This window comes from Eriocheir sinensis, chromosome 28, assembly GCF_024679095.1.
Source record: "Eriocheir sinensis breed Jianghai 21 chromosome 28, ASM2467909v1, whole genome shotgun sequence".
Classification (NCBI taxonomy): Eukaryota; Metazoa; Arthropoda; class Malacostraca; order Decapoda; family Varunidae; genus Eriocheir; species Eriocheir sinensis.
The window spans coordinates 11,517,016-11,541,038 of NC_066536.1; the positions used below are offsets into that span (position 1 = coordinate 11,517,016).

The 24,023-nt window shown below is 38.9% G+C and overlaps 1 protein-coding gene across 1 annotated transcript; it reads left to right on the forward strand.

Annotated features, from left to right (window-relative positions):
• The first annotated feature begins 1,022 nt into the window (after positions 1-1,022).
• On the forward strand, positions 1,023-23,118 carry LOC127004509 (glucose-6-phosphate exchanger SLC37A2-like). The gene is given in 14 exon segments (XM_050872314.1): positions 1,023-1,191; positions 7,676-7,842; positions 8,315-8,393; positions 8,618-8,753; positions 8,973-9,054; positions 9,838-10,043; positions 12,328-12,414; positions 12,858-12,963; positions 17,157-17,161; positions 17,164-17,248; positions 19,049-19,200; positions 19,551-19,752; positions 20,083-20,180; positions 22,621-23,118. Coding segments are annotated over 14 exon segments (1,563 nt in total). The 5' UTR covers positions 1,023-1,111; the 3' UTR covers positions 22,699-23,118.
• The last annotated feature ends 905 nt before the right edge of the window (positions 23,119-24,023 follow it).

Sequence of the window (24,023 nt, forward strand, 5' to 3'; positions counted from 1 at the left end):
CTCCCAGCCTTGACCTGCGACCCGAGAGACAAGGTGACATGGGCGTGTAAAGTGCCTCGTGATGTCAGTCAAAGGAGCCCCCACGTAGGCAGCACGGTGGAGGATCAGGCGTCCCTCATGCCTCCTTCACGCCTGCCCACGGACCCCTCGCACAAATTATGGCGTGATGATCATCGTGTTTGTGTGTGGACGGAATACGCTATTAGTGACAGGTTATCTGTTACACGGCCAGGAGACAGTAGCGATAAACGGTGATTAGATACGCTCTCTTGACGGGGGGGCCCACTAAGGAAGTCACGAGTGTTGGCATCCCAATTAATTATTAAGGTTTGAAGCTCCACTTTAGGACTCAATCCAGAGAGAGAGAGAGAGAGAGAGATAATAGGAATATATTTTCTAGATTCTATAGAACTACTGTTGAAAACTTTAAAAAAAGAAACGTAAAAAATATTCACACAAGAAGAAGAAGAAGAAAAGGAACAACAAATAAGAAAAAGAAAGAAAAAAAAGGAAGGAGGCGAAACTTAATAGGTACTTATACATAACTTTTGTATGGTATTGTATTAATTAGTAACGTTATAATCATTCAAGTGTATTTTTTTTTATGATTGATTGATATTTATTGTTGCAAGTAAACAACAAAGGAGAAGGATAGCACGCCCATGATTTTTCCATTACAGCAGCCGAGGAAAATTTGAGACTATGTGTGAATTAAGGTTTGAATGTAAGTATTCGAGGAAAGCACTTCTCTGGATAAATCTAGTTTCATGGTAGAAATTAAACATATTCTGGCCAATTCGCATGATATTTTTACTTATAATTAATACGACCGCGGCTCTAGGTATACTTAAAATAACTCCACCGTTCTGTAAGAACCCTTGATAGCTTGCTTTCATATTACATTTACTGATTGCCACAGTTAAAATATAATTATAGTCCTCCAGGTGGATCGTGGGTACAATATTGTGTCCCCGATAAATGGCAACAAACCCTCCCTTGACAGCTGACTCCGCCTCATCAGCTGGATAACTCAGTAGTCACGCAACACTCGAAGGTGAAGGACGTACTGCGAATGGCGTCTGTTTAGTGCTTCAGAGATCTCTTCAGCACAATGGCCAGACTACCGTTGAGTGTCCAGGCCATTGAGTCGAGCTACTGTGTGAGGACCACGCCGAGGAAGAAGCAGACAGCGTAAGTATGAGGGAGTGAATGGCTGGGTTTCCTTTGTGTGGGTGGCTGAATGCCTCGCTAAAATTGGGTGCTATTCCACATCATCACCAGGAAAAAATGGTCTCGTCTAATAGTTTCCCACGGTGCATATACTGAATATTTACTCGAGAATGTACTTTGAGAAATAATGGAGTATAGTTTGGCTTTGTGTGTGTGTGTGTGTGTGTGTGTGTGTGTGTTGCCTCACGAAAATGGGGTGTTATTCCACATCATCACCAGAAAAAAAATGGTCTCATCTAATAGTTTCCCACGGGTCATGTTCTGAATATTTACCCGAAAATCTACTATGAGAAATAATGGAGTATAGTTTGGCTTTATGTGTGTGTGTGTATGTGTGTGTGTGTGTATTTACCTAGTTGTATTTACCTAGTTGTAGTTTTACAGGGCCTGGGCTTACGCTCGTGTGGTCCCGTCTCCGTATCTATAATTATCCAACTTTTCCTTGAAACTTTGCACACACTTCGCCGATGCTATTTCTTCACTTAATCTGTTCCAAACCTTTATATTTCTTTGTGGGAAGCTATATTTCTTTATGTCTCTTGAGCATCTTCCCTTCCTCAACTTTTCACTATGTCCTCTAGTATTCCTGCTGGAAGGTTCCTCTCTTAGTAGCAATTTCTCGTTATCTACTTCTTCCATTTTATTCAATAGCCTATATATTTGTATTAGGTCTCCTCTTTCTCTTCTTTGTTCCAGTGTTGGCAAGTCCATTTCCTTTAGTCTCTCTTCATATGTCAGTCCCTCCAGTTCTGGAACCATTTTAGTTGCCATCCTCTGTATTCTTTCTAGTTTTACTATGTGTTTCTTCATATGTGTGTGTGTGTGTGTGTGTGTGAGATGCCTCACGAAAATGGGGTGTTATTCCATATCGTCACCAGAAAAAAATGGTCTCGTCTAATAGTTTCCCACGGGTCATGTTCTGAATATTTACCCGAAAATGTACGTCAGGAAATGATAGGGTATAGTTTGGCTTTATTATGTGTGTGTGTGTGTGTGTGTGTATATGTGTGTGTGTGTGTGTGTGTGTGTGTGTGTGTGTGTGTCACGAAAATGGGGTGTTATTCCATATCATCACCAGAAAAAATGGTTTCATCTAATAGTTTCCCACGGGTCATGTTCTGAATATTTACCTGAAAATGTACATTGGGAAATGTTGGGTTATAGGCGTGTCTGTATTTTTACTCACTCAAGGCCAATGGATCGGAGATGAGCACCGCAGCCACGCACACATCTATAGCGTATACACTCACCCTTACCTTTTTACCTTTTACATATTTTTAAACACATCGGGCTTCCATTAAGACTATTTCCCAAGGCCACAGAGAAGATTATCCACGTTTTCATGGGTATTTTTCCCATTCAAGGTGCAGAATTCATGTACACTCACCAGCATCACAAAACAGTCAGTGGAAATCTCAGCAACTTCTACGAGAAGCTTTTCAAACAGACTCCAGAGAAGATCATCCAGGTTTTTCATCAGTGTTTTTTCCATTCAAGATGTAAAAGCTGTAAAAACTATCACTAGCATCACAAAACAGTCCTTGGAACTCCCAGCAACTTCTATAAGAAACTTTTCAAACATAGGAACTGAGGCCGAGACATATAGCAATACGGACAGTAGATTGGAAACACGTTGGTGGTGCTCTCATAGGTTAAATAAAGGTATTATTTCACAAGATATCAAGGCAAGGGAAGCCACACTGCAGTTGCACCAGCCCAAAACTAAAAGTGTGAGGCCTGTCCACCTGGCAGGGCTCGGTGAATAAGCTCCATGTAGAGTTATTAAGCGAGCAGCTCAGTAAAAAGAGTAACCCATCACCGCCTGATTTGTTTGGAACTGTTTATAACTAACATAAACCCACCCTAAAGAAGGAATGGTAAACTGCCACTCAGTACATCACAGCCAAGAAAGATCAAGGACATGTTGACTAGAAAGGGCAACATATGTGGCAAGATTTGATTACCAAGAGTTTAAGGGTTAGTTGAGGAATGCAAGAATGTGCTAATATTAATTGTAAAGAATACTGCCAAGATTGCTTGGCATGTTATAAAAGCTAAAATATTCTGAGTAGATACAACACTCTGGGCTCTGGGCTGGCTAGACAGAAAGCCACTCCTTAACCAGACAGCCAAAGAAGTAACCCACTCACTGAGTGCCACACATAGAATATTGTGACACCGTCTGGGACCCACACACTAACAATAAAAATAAATTAGAGGCCATACAAAGCAAAGCTGCAAGATGGGCCAGACGTGATTACAGACACACTACATAGTCACTTTGCTTAAACAATATCTAAAACTAGACCCATTAGCAACACGAAGACAAATACACAGACAACAAATGCTATATAAAATCACAAACAATTTAGTAGACATAAACAAAGACACTTAATTACACCCGACAACTACACGATCCACTAGAGGCAACCACAACCGTAAATACCACCTTTACCAGACTAACACTAGTTTATTCAAATATTCATTCTTTCCCAGCATCCAGGAGTGGAATCATCTCCTATCTCATGTAATTAATAGTCACTTGACACATTTAGAAATAGGATCATCAATCATTATTTCCCTAATCCTGGCCCTTTACCATATCCCAATACCTTTCCTCATCCTAACCCTTATCCTAATCCTGTCCTGGCCCCTTGAATCCCCCGCACAATCCTCGCATATCATGCCACCCGAGGGTGGCCCTCTGCAGGTCCCCTAGAAATTAAATGAAATTAGTGAATTTGGGAGGCTTTCTGTGTCAGGCAGGTCCACTATAGTTGAGAAAATAATGACCTGAAGCACAGTGTGTGTGCATTATGAACCTGTCTGTCATGTCCTTGACTTACACCTGGAACATAATTGGTGCCAATACTAAACCTTACTCACCTGGTGGGCTTCCCGACCCCACAATCCACATGATGAGGAGGGGGTACTAGGAAGCCAGCACTCTGCTGATGCGCCAGCTCTCAATATATAATTACATGAACAAAAACAAATACTAATGAAAGAGCTGGATAGTGCATCATATGCAGTCAACTTGTAATTTGATTTATATGATTGGATGAAGAGTTATAGTCCATTAATGATATTTTAAAAGTTTGTCCCCAAGATGATGAGCAAGTGCTGATTTAAATAGAGATAGAGACTGGAGGGTGACTAGGGATTCAGGGAGGGAATTCCAGAGGAATGCCTGACACTGAAGGACCTCTTCTTTAGTTCGAGCTGGGTACTAACCTGGGTTGGCAGTTTAAACCAAATGGTTTAAACCAATAAAAAACACAGTGGTTTAAACCAACTAATAAAACCATTTTTTTTTTTTTCTTTTGTGTGTATTTGTTAGTTTCATCAGTATTGTGGTTTTAACTATATGTAAGATTTTAATTATGTACAGCAGGGTTGGCGGTTTAAACCAGGGGTGTCAAACTCAAAACCCTTCGAGGGCCAATTCATGTTCTGAAGTGCCATCATGGGGCCAACAAGGTAGAAAATACATTGACAAGATTGAAGTTAATGTGACACCGCGGGCCATTTATGACTATCCTGCGGCCATGAGTTTGACACCCCTGGTTTAAACCAAAAACCCATTAATCATACTCACTTTTCTATACACTATTTGCTCTGTTTCTGTAATTAAGTATGTTCAGTATACAGTATGTATCAATTTAAATTACATGGTAGTTCAGCGTATGCGTATCTATATATTTTCGGCGTTATGAGGTCTGACACGAGAAGGATTTAGCGCGTCATCTTATCCTCCCACCCACCCTCACATCACCTTCGCTGTATGGCACTGTTCAAGCACTGGAATGGTAGACACACGCACACGTTGCATTATTTCAACACTTAAGACTTGCACATCTTTCAAATGCGTATTATCTTAGCCTTTTCTTGGGAGTTACAAGCCAAGACCCCTTACATAGGACCCGTTTTCGCGCCAAATTTGCGTGTCCCTCACTCTAGCTTAGTTAAAACACAATTTTGGTCTTTCATATCTTGTTTCAATCAAGCACTGTCCACTCCTCCGCATTCCACACCATCGCATCACCGACGCCCCTGTAACTAATGTGTGCAGCAGTAGATTACAAGGATGCAGAGGAGTTCTTTGACTAAGAAACCGACGCCTATCAGCACATTTTAAAGATTTCTGGCTTCCCTTTGATGCCACACTGTGAGGGGAGAATACGATACGAACGGCTTCATTTACTCCTAAAATCACGTTAAAATGGCTTCTCAGGGTCTTTATAAGCACATAAAAATGTGATGCCGCAGCGTTTCCGCCATATTCGTCAATGCCTCCGAGGAACACGCCACATATACTTCCAAGTTTTTGCGACTCATAGCCTTTACTGCGGGTCAGGAACGGATCCTAGCACACTCTGATACTTCAGTCCACTTGTAAGACACAACAACACAGCTGGGTAAGTCCTCGTAAAGTAGCGTACAAGGGCACTGCTGGGCAGCGGAGACCACTTTCTCCTTTCCCGCAGAGACCCGCAGACTAGTAACCAAAGATAGTAACCGAACACGAACAATACGCGTTCTGCGGTGATAAGGAACTTTAGGTCCTGAAACGGTATCAAGAGGAACGGTACCCTCATCTGATGTGTATAATGATTTTTCTGATGTTTTATTCACTAGATATATTATAGAATCTGGTCAACGTCTTTGACTTTCAGCACCATATTATGAATATAAATGAAATAATATTAAAAACACTCCTGAATATACCAAAAATTATGCCAAATGAGGTTAGGCATAAAACTAAATTTCCAGTACGCCACCAGGCCTGGAATATACCAAATTGGCATAATTATGCCAAACCTGGCAATCCTGGTGGGAAGGGAAAGAGTGACTCACGATTCTAGTCATTCAGAGTTAAAGAAGCTGCCGAGAAGATAACATTATCATTTTGCACTTGCTCCCGACCGGAGCAAGGTGCAAAGTGATAGTGTTGTGTACCGGTAGTGTATTACTTTAGCAGCGAGGTATAGTGTAACTAGGTATTGTAGGGGGGGGGCATCGTGAATGCAGTCATCACCGAAGGGGGGGGGGGAGCTGTCCTGGAAGCAGCAAGGGTAATCGTCGCCTGAATAATTGCCAGGACCACTATTCTAATGATTTTCAGTTCTAGTGACTCTATTCTCATTAATAACTCAGAATAAGTATTACTTAGGTTCCAGCACAGTAGATATTAGATGCATGCTGTGCATGGTGACACTAGCGTCTGTGGACTGTAAATTGTACCTACGTACAGTCTGTGTATGCTAAGGCGGCCATTGTTGTTCTGACTCATCATAACAGCGCCCCTAGCTCCGGGGAGCGCGATGCAGCGGCAGTATGCGGTGCGGGATATAGCTAGGAAAGTCAGTCTCTCTCTCTCTCTCAACTGTTTTGTAGCATGCAACTGGAATATTAGAAGAGGTCTTTCATGTTTACTACTCTTTAACATTGCTTTTTTTGCAATTAAAAGCATGTTGGAGAAGCTGCATTTGCCTCTTTTTACAGATTGTATGAAGATCAAATGAATATATTTCTAAATCCATCTCTAAATCTATCTATAATTCCTTTTTAAACTAATATATGGATATACTGATAGAATTACTTGAATAAAAATACTGAAAAAATAATCTATGGGGTTTAAACCAAAAAAAACATGGTTTAAACAAAAAAACATGGTTTTTGTTTAAAAAAAAACATTGGTTTTTGCCAACCCTGGTCCTAACATGTGCTATTTTGTACTGGTGGCCTCAACCTTACAGCACTCCACTTGTTATATAGTCTTCCATGAGGATTCTCTTTCCATTATGACCACCCTCATCTGATGACTACTAAAACTTGTGGCACTTGACTTGTTGCAGTCCTCCATGAGGATCCCTGTCCCATTGTCTCCTGTCCTAGCTCTTCACCCTCTTAAATATTTTCCCCTGTACTTCCCTGTAAGTTTTCAGTTTCCAAAACAGCCTCCTGTGTGGCATTGTCAAAGTCTTTCTTTAGACAGACTGTCATCCATCCTTCTCTCTCATGCTTAATATTCACAGCCCTACTGTAGAAACTCATGAAATATGAAACATGATTATTAACTGTCATTTTGATATCATGACATTTTCTCTTAGGAACCAAGTCCATCTACTCATTATAATCCTTTCACATAGCTTACATGTCACACTTGTTAGTGATACTGGCCTGGAGATGTGTATTCCTTGCCACAGCTTTTGTAGATAGGTACTGTGTTTACTCTGCCAGATTTCCAGCACCTCTCTATTGTCCAATCATCTCTGTACAATTTCACATACTGCTCCAACCAGTTGCTCTGTACATTCCCTCAAAACTCATCCAACTATCTTATCTGATCCTGCAGCTGATATTTCCCAAAATTTGTTTTTATTTAAGAGGACAGCAAATGTGAAATACAGATGAAAATTATCTACACCTTATCCACCTTCAGGTACTCAACATGGATCTGGGTGCTGACATTCATCACATATTGTGCTTATCACATGTCCCGCAAGCCCATCTCTGTGGTGAAAAGTGTCCTCAACCAGAACTGCTCTGATATGACCCCTCCTGACAACACTACTAATAATACTCACTGGTGTGACTGGGCACCTTTCGGTAAGCAGGAGGAGCTGGTAGAGAATGTGTCATAATACTGCCTGAACCTTCTCATCACCTCAAGGGGACAGTGTGGAAACAGGTTAAATAGATGTAGAGATGAATGTACATTTTTTACAGCAACTTTTATTTATTTATTTATTCAATCATTTAATGCTTTAGTGACATAATATGCAGTATGAATTCTAGAAATGGGAAATAACTATTTAAAATATTGCCAAAAATCATGTACCCCTGTTCCTGTTAAGAGGCAACTCACTGGCTCTATGTTGGGGGTGTTAGGTTTTAGTGAGAATTGGTTATGAAAATTTTTGAAGAATCAACTGAAGATAGTTACCAGTAGTAGCCTTGAACTAAACCTAACTCTTGAGACTGTACTGATATTTTTATAGAGAAAATTACAAATCTGATCTCTGCTTTGTGTTAATATTATTTTAGGGGGGACACAAGTTTTCTTCTTGTTTTTTCGCAGACGGTGACAATTCAGCTTCTCTTCTCAGCACGGTGGATTCTTCCTTCCTTTTTGCATATGCTGTTAGCATGTTCCTCAGGTAAGAACAGATCCCAACCACAGTTTTCACAAAAAGAAGAGAATAGGTCATGCACAGGATTTTATATATATATATATATATATATATATATATATATATATATATATATATATATATATATATATATATATATATATATATATATATATATATATATAAAAGAGTGGGGAAAGCGAAATAATGGAAAGGTTGCAGATAAATGAGTCATCTTTTCTGACACACAGTGGGATGGTGGCAGAGAGAATAGACCTTCGAATATTCCTCTCCGCTGGCATGGTGCTCTCAGGGGCCTTTTGTGCCATGTTTGGGCTTGGCTACACCTTCAAAATCCACTACCTCTGGTTCTACATCCTTGCACAGGTATGTCTCCCACCACTTAAAGTATATTTTTTCTTTAATACCTTTATATTAGGGTGCTACAGGCTGTATTCTCTGACTTGCATGTTATAGTCACAATAATAGCAATTAGTTTTTATTGTCTTTGCATCATATATGGGAGTATGTAAACTACATATTCTGCTGTGATTGCTCATCTTGTTTCTTGTATTTATTGTGAACAAGTAGCTTTAATGTCCACAGGTTTTGAGTGGTCTGGTGCAGTCAACAGGCTGGCCAGGAGTTGTTACTTGCATGGCAAACTGGTTTGGCAAAGGAAAGAGAGGTGAGGACTTTTTGTCATTCTTGATATTGTTAGTTTCTATTATTTTCTGCCTCTTCTTAAAGGCCACCGAATATGCATTTTTGCTCCCAATATTGGCATGAAGTTTCTTCTTTCCAGTGGGAGAGACTGTCTCTTTGGAGTGCTTTTATATATAATGACCTCTCTACTTCCCATATATCCCAGCAAATAAAGCAACTCTTCAACCTCAAAATGAATGACTCATTTAGGGGTAGTCTTTAGCACCAGATATAAACTTCAAATTGTCACTCAGGAAAGAGGTAGTGACAACATAAAAGAAGCTAGTTGAAAGTAAAACTTAACCAAAAGCAGTGTTGTTCAGCAACTGTAGTTTTCATCTTTTAGCTAATTGTAGAATGTGAGGCATTGTTAGTTTCTATCTATAATTCCTTTTCAAACTCATATATGTATATACGGATAGAATTACTGGACAAAATACAAATCTTAGCATAACACTGATCTGTGAATATTAGTGTGTATCACAGCTGCTTATGGGCTCAGCAGATTTGTCATTATCATGACACAATAAGCCTTACACAACAAAGAGTCATATATCAGTGGATTGTTATGTTAAACCAAAAAGACACTTTTACAAATTAAAATTGCCTTGAAAATAGGGAGTGCATCTAATACACCAAATATTAGGGTAGTTGTTTCGTCACATTTTGTGACAATAACTTAGAGAAATACACTTATTCTCGATTTCCATGTCCTCGATAAGAAATGAGAGTTTCAAATGATGGTCCTCTGTGTGTGTTCCCTCAGGTTTGATCATGGGCATCTGGAACTCTCACACATCCCTAGGGAACATCTTGGGCACAGTCATTGCAGCATCCTTTGTCACAGAGAACTGGGCCTTATCCTTCATCATCCCTGGTCTCATCATTGCTGCATTAGGGGTTCTAGTGTTCTTCTTCATGGTGCCGGACCCCTCATTGGTTTCTCTCCCCAACCCCAATAACAAGGAAGAGGTAAGGATGCTGTAAGGTTGGCCTGAAGTAAAAATATTATAAGTCGAGTTTGTTGGGATGGGTAGCATGGAGGTATTTCTTGTATATAATGGGCAATTTGGTTGTCATAATGTCCCTTCATTTTATATTTTTGGGAGTATCTTGACTGGAGAGTAAATTGGATTTTCTGTTTACTATCTTGTACAATAGTTATTTACATTGTATTATGCAGTATGGTCCTGTTATTTTAATATTTAGAGGGAAGGAGCTTTCACAAACTGTAAATTACCCCAACCACCCTCCTCCCTTCCCAACCGTCCACCTCACACCCAGTTATGGCTTTGCTTGTGTCTGTTATCATTAAAGCTACATGCTTCCTTAAAACTTTAGGAGGTTTTTCCTAGGCGGTGGCTGAGTGGTTAGTGGCAGGCCCCGCATTCACCGCTCCATGGACATCGTCGGGTCAAATCCGCTCGCGACCGCCTGGGATGTTTCAGGCCCCGCCGAGGGGCCTGAGCCGACCCACCTGCTATCCTGAAGACCACCCATCAACCTGGACTCTTAAAGAAACCGTCCTAGTGAATCAAGAATGAGTTCGGGGCAGTATGAGCCAAGCATATATGGCACCATTAATAAAATTGCCTGCACCATGACAGGCTTGTGCCACCACCAGGCCCCTGAAGAAAGCCTACTGGCGCTTACAGGCGAAGACATAAAAAAATATATATATATTATTGGAAATGTTACTATTATTAGCAAATCAAAAAGCCATCAACAACATGCAGCTAGCTGATATTGACACCCAAACAGCAGAGGTGGGCAAATGCGGTAGTACTGCATCACAAAAAAAGTACTGCACTACTGCTAACTTTCTGAAAATACCGCACTACCGCGGACTGCACTAAAGAATCCTGCGGTACTTTTTGCAGTACTTAGAAAAATATCGAAGACATTTGCAGCGCAGCATGCTCACAGATTTTTTTTTTTTTTTTTTTTTTTTTTTTTTTTTTTTTACAGTGAATCGGACTCAATCAGTCAATCGGTATCAGTCATCAGAATCAGTGATTCAATCATTCTGACTTTTCAGTTATTGTTCAAAATTAAATACTAAATGAATAACTCAGAGTAAATCTGTTCATCATTCAACCCAAGGCGGCGCTATGACTGCCACTCACAATGACTGTACATGGCAGTGTACAGCAGTACAAGCAAGCACTAACATGATCACCGCCAATCTCATGTCCCATAAATTTTTCTTTGATGCATAACAAATACTATATCTGTTTTTAACTTCATTGTAACTTCTATTTTATCATTCTCTCTCTCTCTCTCTCTCTCTCTCTCTCTCTTTTCAATATAGCCAAGATCAATATTGTTTGATTATAATAATGATAATAATAACAATAATAATTAATCAGTATTATTATTATTAGTATTATAATTATCTCCTCGTTGAAACTTCCACATGGTTTCTTCGCTGAGGCCTGAGACGCCAGTGCTTAGAGCTTTCCCATGGTGTGTTTTGTCTTAACATGTTGGACAGTTTGAATAATGTTTCACTGTTCCCGTCATGACTTTCCTATATTAGTAATCTTTCGTTACCAAATGCCAGAGAATTCCTCCCTTCCCTTCACTCCCCATATCCTCCTTACCACTCCTCCCTGGCTAGTGCTACTGCAGCTGTCACATCACCCTTCCTTCCTTCCTTCCTTCCTTCCTTCCCACCCCTCACTTCCTCCTCTCTCACATGATGCTGATCTCCTCCTCCCCCTTCCCTGTCCCTTCCCTTCTCCCTTGGAAAGTTGCATATATATATATATATATATATATATATATATATATATATATATATATATATATATATATATATATATATATATATATATATATATAGGATTAAATTTAAGAGTGGAATTAAATCTTGTTGGATGTGTAGGACCATCCAGTATAATAGATTTAAGAGATGTATTTATTTTATATGTGTCATAAACATGTGCTTGTTTGTCTGGTAGCATGTGTAGACAAGGATTTATTCCATAAAATTTGGTTTGGCAATATGGAAATGGTGCATTGTTCACAGATCTTTAGTCAGTATTCGAAGAGTTAATACTCTCCTCCTTACTTTGGAGTCTTAAAAACATTTCCAATGTCAAATCAACTACAATACTAAGGGAAGAAGGCTTATTGTTCTCTAGGACTCTTAGAGGGTAAAAAAAAGTTGCATGAGGGAGTTTAGCCTTCAGTGTACATAATTGTTGGGCTAATTGTGAATGTTCTTTGTCCTGTTGCTTACTTTTGGCCACAGGGTGTTTCTCCTCCCCAAACAAGAAGACAGAGGCTGCCTAATTTTGCTGACACCAGTGATGAAGAAGCTGCTTCTCTGTTAGACCACGTGAGTATTGTTGAGATCAGTTGGCCAAAGTGAAGAAGTGGGGGAGGCCAAGCTGCCATACAAGGTTTTGCTGTATTGTCTGGAGGGAAATAACTGCTCAGCTGTCTGGCTTAAAGTTACTCACAAACTTCCCTCACATTATATGACGACAGTTGAGACTCATCCTTTGTAATATGATTACATCTTTTAATGGTAATTTTAAATGTACGTAAATTGTTATTTAAAAATTAAGAGAGGGAAGAAAGAAAATTGTATCCACTTTGTACATATACTTTGAGATTATTTTTCACAATGCCTTACTGTTAGAGAAAGAATATATTTTACAGTGATTCTGAGAATGTGAAACTGGCTGTTCTGAGGCAGTTTTTTAAAAGGAGCATTTAATAATTCATGCATACAAAATTTATTTTCAAAGTGATGATAATCTACTGATTATTATTCAGGAATCCCCAGTGAACTATGATGACAAGACAAAGGAGGCACAACGGAGGTTGAGATGCACCCCAGGGATGACAAGGTTGTTGGACTCAAGCAAGCTCTTGCCATTCCGTGAGTCATGGGTTTGTTTTATTTAGGAGTGAGTGATGTTTGTGTGTTTGTGTTCATATGTATAAGAGGTAGTCTCTCTCTCTCTCTCTCTCTCTCTCTCTCTCTCTCTCTCTCTGTAGCGATAATAAATTAGTGCGCGTCGACATTAAAGCTCAAACATCAGAGACTGAAAATAAAGAAAATGTGCCCAATATCAAAAGATCTAACTTCAGAGAAATCCGACAAAACTGCCTGGCTAAGCCTTTAAAAATCACTTACTCACTCAGCAGAACACATTCGTCCCCTAAAGTAGAAGCTTAATTAACACTAATAAAAGCCCACCGTGGTTTAATAGCAAAATTAAACAATCAGTCAATGAGAGAAAATTGTTTTACAGGTTAAAGAAAGAACAAAGCACGCCCGAGAACATTAGACTTTATAATGATGCCAGGCGACGAGTAAAAAGACTAGTAGGTCAGGCAAAGCGAGATATGAAGAAAATATTGCAGCCAACAGTAAAATAACCCAAATCTTTCTTCAGTTACATAAACAACAGAAAGGTGATCAAAAGAGGTATTGGACCTTTAATAAACAGCGACGGTGCACTAGTGACTGACAGCCAACACATTGCAAACCTCTTAAACAATTACTTTTCCTCGGTGTTTAATACTAACAGTCTTCCTCTCGCTACCACCAACACCAGTACTATTGTAAATCTCGAGCATGCATTGCCTAATTTTGAAATAACAACAGATGAAGTCCTTAAAGCTCTCCATTCACTTAAAACAAATAAAAGTCCTGGACCTGACAAAGTATATCCAACTCTACTGAAAGAAACGAAGAGCTAAATACTCCTCCCTCACAACCAGATTCAATATGTCCTTGCGATAAGGCATCGTCCCTTCAGATTGGAAAAAGGCTAACGTGACACCGATTTTCAAGAAAGGAGACAAAAAGTACCAGGTAATTACAGGCCCATTAGTCTAACTTCGGTTGTAGGTAAGCTACTTGAGGGCATAATTAGAGACAAATTGTGAGTTACCTTGAAAGCCACTCATTGATTGGGGAATCACAACATGGCTTCCGAAACAAAAGATCTTGCCTATCAAACCTATTAACCTTTTATAACGACCTCTTCACTGTTTATGACGTAACCAAATCACTGGACGTAGTCTATCTAGATTTCCAGAAAGCGCTTGATAAAGTCCGCATCATAAATTACTTTACAAATTAAAGCAAATAGGTATTGACGGTCAAGTAAACCAATGGATCGCTAATTGGTTGAGCAACAGACAACAAAGAGTAGTGATTGACGGATTTAACTCAGAGGGCGCCTGTCACTAGTGGCGCCCTCAGGGCTCGGTCCTTGGCCCAGTGCTTTCATTATTTACATCAACGACGTGGATGTTGGACTCAATAACCGCATTAGTAAATTTGCAGACTACACAAAGATTGGTAACTCGGTTCTCACTGATTTAAGACAGGCAAAGCCTCCAAGAGGATTTGCACAAAATTTCAGCTTGGTCGGATAGATGGGAGATGCCCTTAACGTAGACAAGTGCCAGGTCCTTCAAGTTGAACGAGGAATAAGAAGTTCAATACGAAATGCGCGGCGTTAAACTCAAAAGCGCTCAATGCGCCAAAGACTTGGGGTCAAAATCGCATCAAACCTCAAATTTCACAGCAATGCATCGATGCAGCAAATAAAGCGAACAGAATGTTGGGCTTCATTAAAAGAAACTTTGTATTCAAGAATAAAGATGTAATACTCGCCTACAACAGTTTAGTCAGACCCCACTTGGAATATGCGTACAGTTTTGGTCCCCCACCATGCAAAGGATATTGCTAAATTAGAAGGTGTTCAGCGTCAAGCACTAAAATGATCCCTTCCTTGCGCAACAAATCCTACGAAGAAAGGCTTTCTACCCTTAACATGTTCTCTCTTGAGAAACGTCGCCCGAGGAAAACTGATCGAATGTTTTAAAATACTTAATGGTTTCACGAATGTAGACAGATCAACATTGTTTATGATCGATGACAGTCTGCGACGAGAACAATGGCGTAAAACTCAGATGTAGACAAGTAAATTCAGACTGCACAAAATTTTTCTTCACCAACGCTAGAAAAGCGAGAATGGAATAAGCTTCCACCATCAGTGGTCCAGTGTAACACGATTGACTCCTTCAAAAATAAGCTCGACCGTCACTTCCTTCAACTTAATATCAACTAGAGTAGAAGTGCAACGTTTTGGAGTCTTCTGATTAATGTAAAATCACTTAGGTTTAAGGACAGACCACCAAGTCTGGACCATGGGGTCTGTGTGGTCTGATTTTCTATGTAAATCTCTCTCTCTCTCTCTCTCTCTCTCCCCAATCGTTTAGTCAGACCCCACTTGGAATATGTGGTATAGTTTTGGTCTCCTCATCATGCAAAGGACATTGCTAAATTAGAAGGTGTTCAGCGTCGGGCAACAAAACTGATCTCTTCCTTGCGCAGCAAATCCTACAAAGAAAGACTTTCCACCCTTAACATGTTCTCTCTTGAGATACGTCACCTCCGAGGAAAACTGATCGAATGTTTTAAAATACTTAATGGTTTCACGAATGTAGACAGAACAAAATTGTTTATGATCGATGACACTTTGTGAACGAGGAACAATGGCATAAAACTCAAATGTAGACAAGTAAATTCAGACTGCACCAAATTTTTCTTCACCAACATTGTAGTGCGAGAATGGAATAAGCTCCCACCATCAGTGGTCCAATGTAACACGATTGACTCCTTTAAAAACAAGTCCGACCATCACTTCCTTGAACTTAATATTAACTAGAGTAGAAAAGCAACGTTTTGGAGCCATCTGATTAGTGTAGATTCACTTAGATTTAAGGACAGACCACCTAGTCTGGACCATGGGGTCTGTGTGGTCTGATTTTCTATGTAAGTCTCTCTCTCTCTCTCTCTCTCTCCCCCCCCCCCACCCACCCCCACCCCGCATCTCTAAATGTAACCTCAGGTGGAAGGGGTTAAGAGTGGGTCATTCACCAATGTCCCTTCCCATTCATAAGCCTATATAACCTCCTTTCAACTTACTAAATCCAGTGATGTATGTATGCATCATGCTATAATTAGCCTACCATAAAAGAAAACAGACTTGTAGCTGTTTTCTGTAGTCTGTCACTTCAGAAAACTGCTGTGAAAAGCTAATTCTGCTGAAGCCTTCTCAGTTATATTTGGAATGATGAGGTACATAGGGGAGATAAAAACTCTCTTACTCTCTCTTTGTCTCTATCTCTCAATTTGTCTGTCTAGATGAATAGAACAGATGAAGAGTTAATCATGTCTGCATTAACTTCATATCTTCTCAGTTTGTTCCACTTGTCCATAACCCTATTTATGAACTAGTTCTTAACTGTTTCTTACCTGAATCTGACTTTATTCAATTCCTACATTGTTTTTTATATAGATACATCATCTAAATTCTCCTTATTAATTATCTTTTTTGACCCATTTAAAAAATTTCAAATAAATCACCTTTAGTCTATGTCTTTTCAAAAGCTGTGAGTTTAGCTTTTTTACAGTGTTTCTATGTCCTTGGATGATTTCAGTTATTCTTCTTTCATGATTTGAGGGAATTCATTTATTTTCTGTACATCAAAACTGAACATCATAGTCCTGGTAATGCCTAACCAGTGCCAAATACAATTTAAGAATAAATTATGTGCTCTGTTTGCTAATGCTTCTGTAATGAAAGCCCAAGACTTCATTTGCATGGTGTTCCTCCTATAATACAACAGCATTATTGCATGATCTGATTAGTCATCCCATTTTTGTGTCATCAGGAAACTTGCTGATGTGATTGGTTAGACTTCAGTTAAAATTGTCAATGGAGATGCACAGCAATGTACCCAAGGTAGGATGTACCCTTGTAGGATGTCATTAGCAGCACAAACCCAGTCTGATTTATCCCTGTTTACTTGTACTCTGCATTTAGTCACTAAGCCTTGATCCACCTCAATACTTCATCCTCTATCACATTAGCCTTTAGCCTTTGTGTTTGGTGAGGAATTTTTTTTAATGCATTACTTTACTGTAACATAGTAGAGTGGAATCATCATAATGTTTGGGGTTTTAATTAAGAAAATGACTATTGTATGATGTTACAACATTGCAGCAGTGTTTCTACATATAGCTGAACCTATGAATGTCTTTCCACAGGGAGTGGTTGAATTTTCCCTCTGCTTATTCTTTGCCAAGCTTGTATCATACACATTCCTCTACTGGCTGCCCTACTATATTAACAGCAAAGGTGAGTTATAGGGACTAAAGAATTGAAAGTGTAAATATGTTAATCAGTGCCACAGAGTGTAAAATAATGGTTTTCAAAGAAATGCTGAAGTTATTGATTTTGCAGCATCGTGCAAAATGTGTAGACCAGAGGTTCCCAATCTTCTGGTTGCAACCTCCATGGGGTCGCAGAAGGGTGGCTAGGGGGTCATGATGCTAGAGTCCATTTAATAGTGGTAGAATATATCCTATACAAATAAAAATAAAAGATCATTAAAACAGTGTGCCTGTAATGCACAGCCTCCCATTTGATTCCACCACCGATAAAACAAAAACATTAAAAGACATTTATAATAAGGCCACCTTATGATGGCAAGGTAGGACTTGGCTATTGTAAGCAGTGTTTATGGTAGCCCAAGGGGTGTAGCTAGTGTCCCAACAACCCAATGTTTACTTTTGCACACTGCCACTGTTCTCAGACAAAAGCTGCCTCATTGGTTATGATACTACCACTGACTGAAAATGGTTAAAAATTTTACACAAACTCTTTAAATTGATGATTGGGTACTGCATTCAGAGTGATGGAGATAACTTCATCTCAGTCTAGTGTCATGCACATATCATCATGTACACACAAAAAAAAGGATCGCTACAGTGGGGTCCGACGAGTTTCACATTGAGCAACCCAGTAATCTCGGCAGGGTTGTTAAAAGTGCGATCACCCCCACCACCTCAGCTCTGCTGTGGGGAGCAGAACAGGACCCCTGTACGGGAGGGATAGTGAGGAAGGGAGACACTGAGATACCAGATATCACCATAATATTAACAGTGATTTGAGTGCCACTTGTTTAAGCTTTATATTCACACATAAAACAATAATGTTCATATGATATACGTAACAGTGGTGGGTAGAAGTATTGCCCCATGTCAAAGACAAAACATCAACCATCAACACATGTCAGATATAGTTCAGTTCATAATGTGCCATCCTGGAAGTAATGCTTCCACTAAACGTGTCTTTTCTCTCATGAACAAGCTGTGGGCATCTGAAAAAACACAACGTCAAATTGCAACGCTAAAACCATTGGTGGTAAGAAAAATGAAGTCTAACAATAACACAAGGTGTTTATCATATTGTATCCTAAATGGACAAAATTTTAACTATTCACTTGTCTGTGAAGTGTTAAAGCATAATTTCACCAAAACACGACAATATTATACTGCTACATACAACACAGATCAAGTCACTTCGACTAAGACTCCACCTGTGTGTTTCATGAAGCGTTACCATGCCACCTCAAATTCTTCTGCTTCATTTACAAGTCCCACTCACTTGATTCAGGCAAGTGAAGCCACACCCAACACACGCAGTGATACCAACATGCGTAGCCTGTTATCAATGGCTTCATCCTTGGTGTCAGTTTGTATCGTGCTGAATGTGTAATGATACTTATTTGAGTGTGTGTGCAGCAGACCGTCTTCAATAATTTTTAATAAGTTTAGAGTGAGTTGGTCCATCTCTGGTTTTGTTTTTGCATAATAAACATTTTCTTAAGATAATGAGAAACATCACATCCAGCAGATTCATTACACCTTCTATACCACACTGTGTGTTCAAAACATTTTCATCATAACAAAAAAGAATGACCACCACTTTGAGGTGTTCACTTACCTTCCTTGAAGGAAAAGTTGGACAAATATAGATTGGGAGACAGGACTGTGCAAGCTTAAGCTCAGGCCCTATATACTACAAATAGGTCAATACATAAAAACACTTGCCTCTCCCTTACCTTAAGAGATCTTCAAAGCTCTCTCTCCACAGAGGATTCTGGTGGTGTTGAAGAGAGTGCCAACCTGTCCACCTTCTTTGATGTAGGTGGCATCATTGGGGGCATCCTGGCTGGTGTGGTCAGCGACTACTCAGGCATGTCAGCATCCACTTGTTCTGTGATGCTGATTGTTGCCATACCTATGGTGAGTTAATCATTAGTGTGCTTTAGTAGATAGATTCCTCAAAAAGTGTCAAGTATTTTTCTTGGCTACAAGTATCTGTGGACTTCCCCATGATGTTATTTGGTTTGGCATGTTAAGCTGTTTTGTTTTGTTATGGAATGAAAGGAATGCTCATTCTTTAAAAATCATTAAGAGAGTGCCTAAAGTTTCTGTCACTATAAAAACATACATGTCATCGTGTGTATATGAAAGGACAGTGGGTGAAAATTTGTTCAATCTGGAATAAAAAGCAAATCTAATTTTTGTCTTAAGATTTGCTTTCCCATTTGTGGTACAGAACACCAATAAGTTGTTATTCTTTTTTCCCACAGATGTTTGTTTATCAGACATTTGGTTCTGTGTCTAATGGGATGAACATCTTCCTCCTGATTTTGGTGGGTATTTTGGTAAATGGACCATATGCCCTCATCACCACTGCTGTGTCTGCTGACCTGGGCACTCACAAGTCCCTCAAAGGAAATGCCAAGGCTCTGGCCACAGTTACAGCCATTATTGATGGCACAGGCTCCATAGGTAACACTTACCAGACTTGACTAGGTGTTCAAGGGCTGCTTCCCTGCCTGCTGGGTATTCATATCTACTTGCCAGAAAGCTGCATTTACTTCTTTCCAAATCTTTGCTAGTCCTACCTAACTAATAAATTCCACTAAAATAGCACTTTGAATAAGCATGATTTTCTTGGGTATCTATCTGATGTTAAATCAGTACCCTTCTCTACTGCTACTACTTTTGCTATATGTACTTTGAATAATAATAATGATAACAAAATAATAATAATAATGATAATAATAATAATAATAATAATATCGCCACTACTGCTACTACCATGACCACTACTTCTAGGTGCTGCTGTGGGCCCTCAGTTAGCTGGCCCAATCTCCAATTATGGCTGGTCTTATGTGTTTCTCATGCTGATGGTGTCTGACCTCCTGGCTCTGCTGGTGAGTAAAATACAGCTTTCTTTTACATTGTGTAGCTCAGTCCACCTAATTCCAAAAGCACTGGGGCTGTGGATAGCACCTGGAACAGGCATGGAGTGAATACAAAAGTTAAGTATTCAAATACGAATAGAAGAATACAAATGCAAATACAAATACTATGAAGTACTGGGAATTCACATGCAAATCCATATGCTTAATGAAAGTATTCTCTTATGCATTCATGAACACTTTTTTTCATAAAATACCTTCTATCTGCTAACTTATCACAGTACTACTGAAGTTATGCCATGGCATAATTACTATATGAGCAATGATTATGACCAGTACCAGTATTCAGGACCAGGATATCACACCTACCTGAGTACAGCACAGACATATTTGTTTGTTCACCAAGTAAAACTGAATCCTAGCTTTGAAATTTCATCAACTCACTCACTCACAAGCTCAAGACAAAGTTGACACAAGTATCTATCGTGTGGGTGACAGAGGACTGTGAACGAGAAGGCAGCTGCTCACCTGTCTGTATTAGGGGTGATCACAGGCTGATTACTGACACGTACTGGACATGTTGAGTGAGCAGAGTCATAATGTTAAACTTCTATGTGTTCTAGCTGCAGGTAACACTTCATAGTCAAATGAATGATTATTCCTAATTATAAATTTACGACTATTCCCCAGCTTATTCAAAGAATACAAATACTTTGGCCAAATATTTGAATATGAAGGAGAGAACATTTCTTTATCATGAAAATAATTCAAATACAAATACATCTTTATTCTGTCTTTGAATGTATTCAAATATGAATACTCCTTCCCTAACCTAGAGTTGGAGAGTAGGAGATGGGGAGAAGAAATAAGGAATTAGTAGAGAATACCATTGAGATAAGAATAAAGAAAACAGATTTATTTTCATAGGGAAGCAAAGCTCCATTCTCAAATGCACAATATGTTGGTGTACTGTATGGTATGCCCGAGTTATTGCTACATGGTGAAGAATACACCCAAAGATTAAGTAAACTCATAAAAAAATCAACTATCACATGGAAGGTACTATTTGATGTAGGCTTTATTTTTGTTTCTGGATAAAAGCAAAACACTAATTTGTAGTTTGTGAATATTTCAACCTACCCAGAAATATTTACATAGTTTAATAAAATGGTTTTATCCAATGATAATTTATAGGGAATAGGTCATAATTATATGAATAATGTAATGGACAGACTTTTAAGAGCAATTAAGGATAAGACAATTTTTTTTTTTTTTTATACTGACGAGATATTTACATGATGGAATGGTTTTGGAGGCAAATTTTCAGGGAACAAGTCAGAATTATAGAAAGACAATGGGTAGACTGCTGCTGACTCTCAGTTATCCCCTCTATCAGCAACACTTGTTATCCCTGAGAGATTGGGATAAGAAATACTTCTGCTGCGTATTATATGAAGTGACAGAAAGGGACATATTTGATAAAGGAGATTGAAGTTAGGACTGACCCTCACTCAACTTTTTTTGTTTTTCCCACCTGGAACACTCCTGAGAAGAGTCACAATGCCTTTCCATTTCCTCATATTGTTTTTTGTGGAAAACATGGTCTCTCCTTTAATCTGTGGCCCCTGTCCACCCAGCAGTGAATGGGTACTGGGTGTCACTCAGGATTTCTGTCCTGCCTCCCTAGCATGTGTGGGTGTCAGGTTTCAGCCGTATCCAGTGACCTTTCACTTGTGAGCATGCTTATTCGTGGAGGGTACTGATAGAGGATCATGAGTCTGTCGCATGATCATACCATGATGGATTACACACACGCGATCATCATCATCGTCATCATCTTCAGCAGTCCATTTCAGAACATCTCAACAAATGCTAAACTTTACTCTCTCCACCTGATCCTCTGTTTACCCTGACTTATACAATGTCTGGATTGCCACTCTATTACTCTCATTGCCCATCCGCTACCAATTATACGTTATGTGACCTGCCCAAGGCTGTTTTTTTTTTTTTTTTTTTTTTTTTTTTCCATTAAAATATCTTCAATTTTTTTTTTTTTATTCTCCAATCCATGATGCTTGCTCCATGCCTCTCCATGTTGTAATTGGTATTTTTCTCTCCATTCCTATGTCCACTTCTTAACTTACTCATTATTTTGTGAGATGCCAAGTTTCTAAACCATAGGTTAGGACTGGCATAATGCATTGATAGTACACCTTCAGGAGGTGGCAGGTTGGTTTTCATATTACTATGTTTACCAAAATTCTTATTTTCTTTCTACTTTCTCTGGTCTGGGTTTGCACTAATTGTTTGCCCTAAATAGTTGTACGTGTATTTCTCAACTCATGTTTTGTTTCCAATCATTATTTGTTGTCCTGCAAAATGATTATCAAACATTAGGATGCATTTTTTGTGTATCAGCAATGAGAGTAACTAATTATTTGTTTGTTTTTAGCTGCTGACCCGACTAGTGATGCGAGAAGTAAGAGGGTGGTACAGCAAAAGAAGGCAGCAGCCCCACACCCCTCTCTGAAGAACCTCCCTTCCTTATCTTCATCCCTCCCATCTCATTGACAGGACCTTGTATTGTGTGAATATAAAGAAGGTTATGCCCAGTTCACCCATGATGCCTGAGAAGCATTCAGCTGTGCATGATATTGATCAGGTCTGTACATTAGTGTCTAATTTGGGATGAAATAATGTACATATTCTTTGCATGTATTGTGCACTAAGTGCAATTGTTGTAAAACAGTTAATTTGATCACTTGAAGTGTATATTTTATATAATTACAAAACTCATAATATTTTAACAAGCTTTGAGCACATGGTAGATGTTAGAGAGGAGTGTCTGACCTCACACTGGGATTGAGGTATGCAGTATTTTAAAGACATTGTTGTATAATTTATGGATTGTAAGTGTATTTATATATGAAAATTATAGTAATGAATTCCTGGATATGTTTCTTACCCTTTCTGTTGCAGGATTGTACAGTCAAAGCCAAAAGTTCCTTGACTACCATCTCTATATTTCATTCACTAGGAAAAAATGAGGCACAGCTGGCCTTCTCTGATCTCCTTGTTTCAAAATACAGTCAAACCTCAGTTTTCAAGCATAATTCCTTCCCAAAAGTTGTTCCATAACTGAATTGTTAAAAACAAAACAAAATTTTCCATAAGAAATATAATATGGATTAATCCATTCTTGGCCCCCAAAAGAAAGACCTTTGTTTACATTTTTAGGTGTATTTCATGCATAAAAATGCTTATAAATGCAATGTAATATTATATTATAACATACAATCTGAATAAAGAATAAAGCTAAGCTGAACTGCAAAGCCAAATCCGAGACGCGAACGACATTTTCATGCTTCCATATGATCTCTCTCTTCACGTCTATTGTTGTTTTCACTATTTTCCTTTTCATCTTTATGCTTTCACTAGCTTTCTTAGGTCCCATGGTGGTTTATGGAATTAAAAAAGATTGAAGAAATGCCGTAAATTGTGGCGTGTAAGTCAACTTTTTGAGCCTGAAAAAAATATCTCCAAAACTAGGGGGCAACTTATATGGCAGGGATAAAATGCGAACCTAATAGGATTGAAGTTACAAGTTTAAATATTGATGTGTGTGTGTGTGTGAGAGAGGGAGAGAATTTTTTTCAGGACTAGGCTATAAATAGTTTTTTACATAGCGACATAACCCACCGTTATATTCCTTTATTGCTGTTTATATATTATACAGCACTGGCCATTTTAACACTGGACAATATAAATCACAATATATATAACGCAATAAATATAACAGTAGGCTATCTCGTTCAATAAACTAAATACTGATCGCCTACTCCTTAATAAAATAGT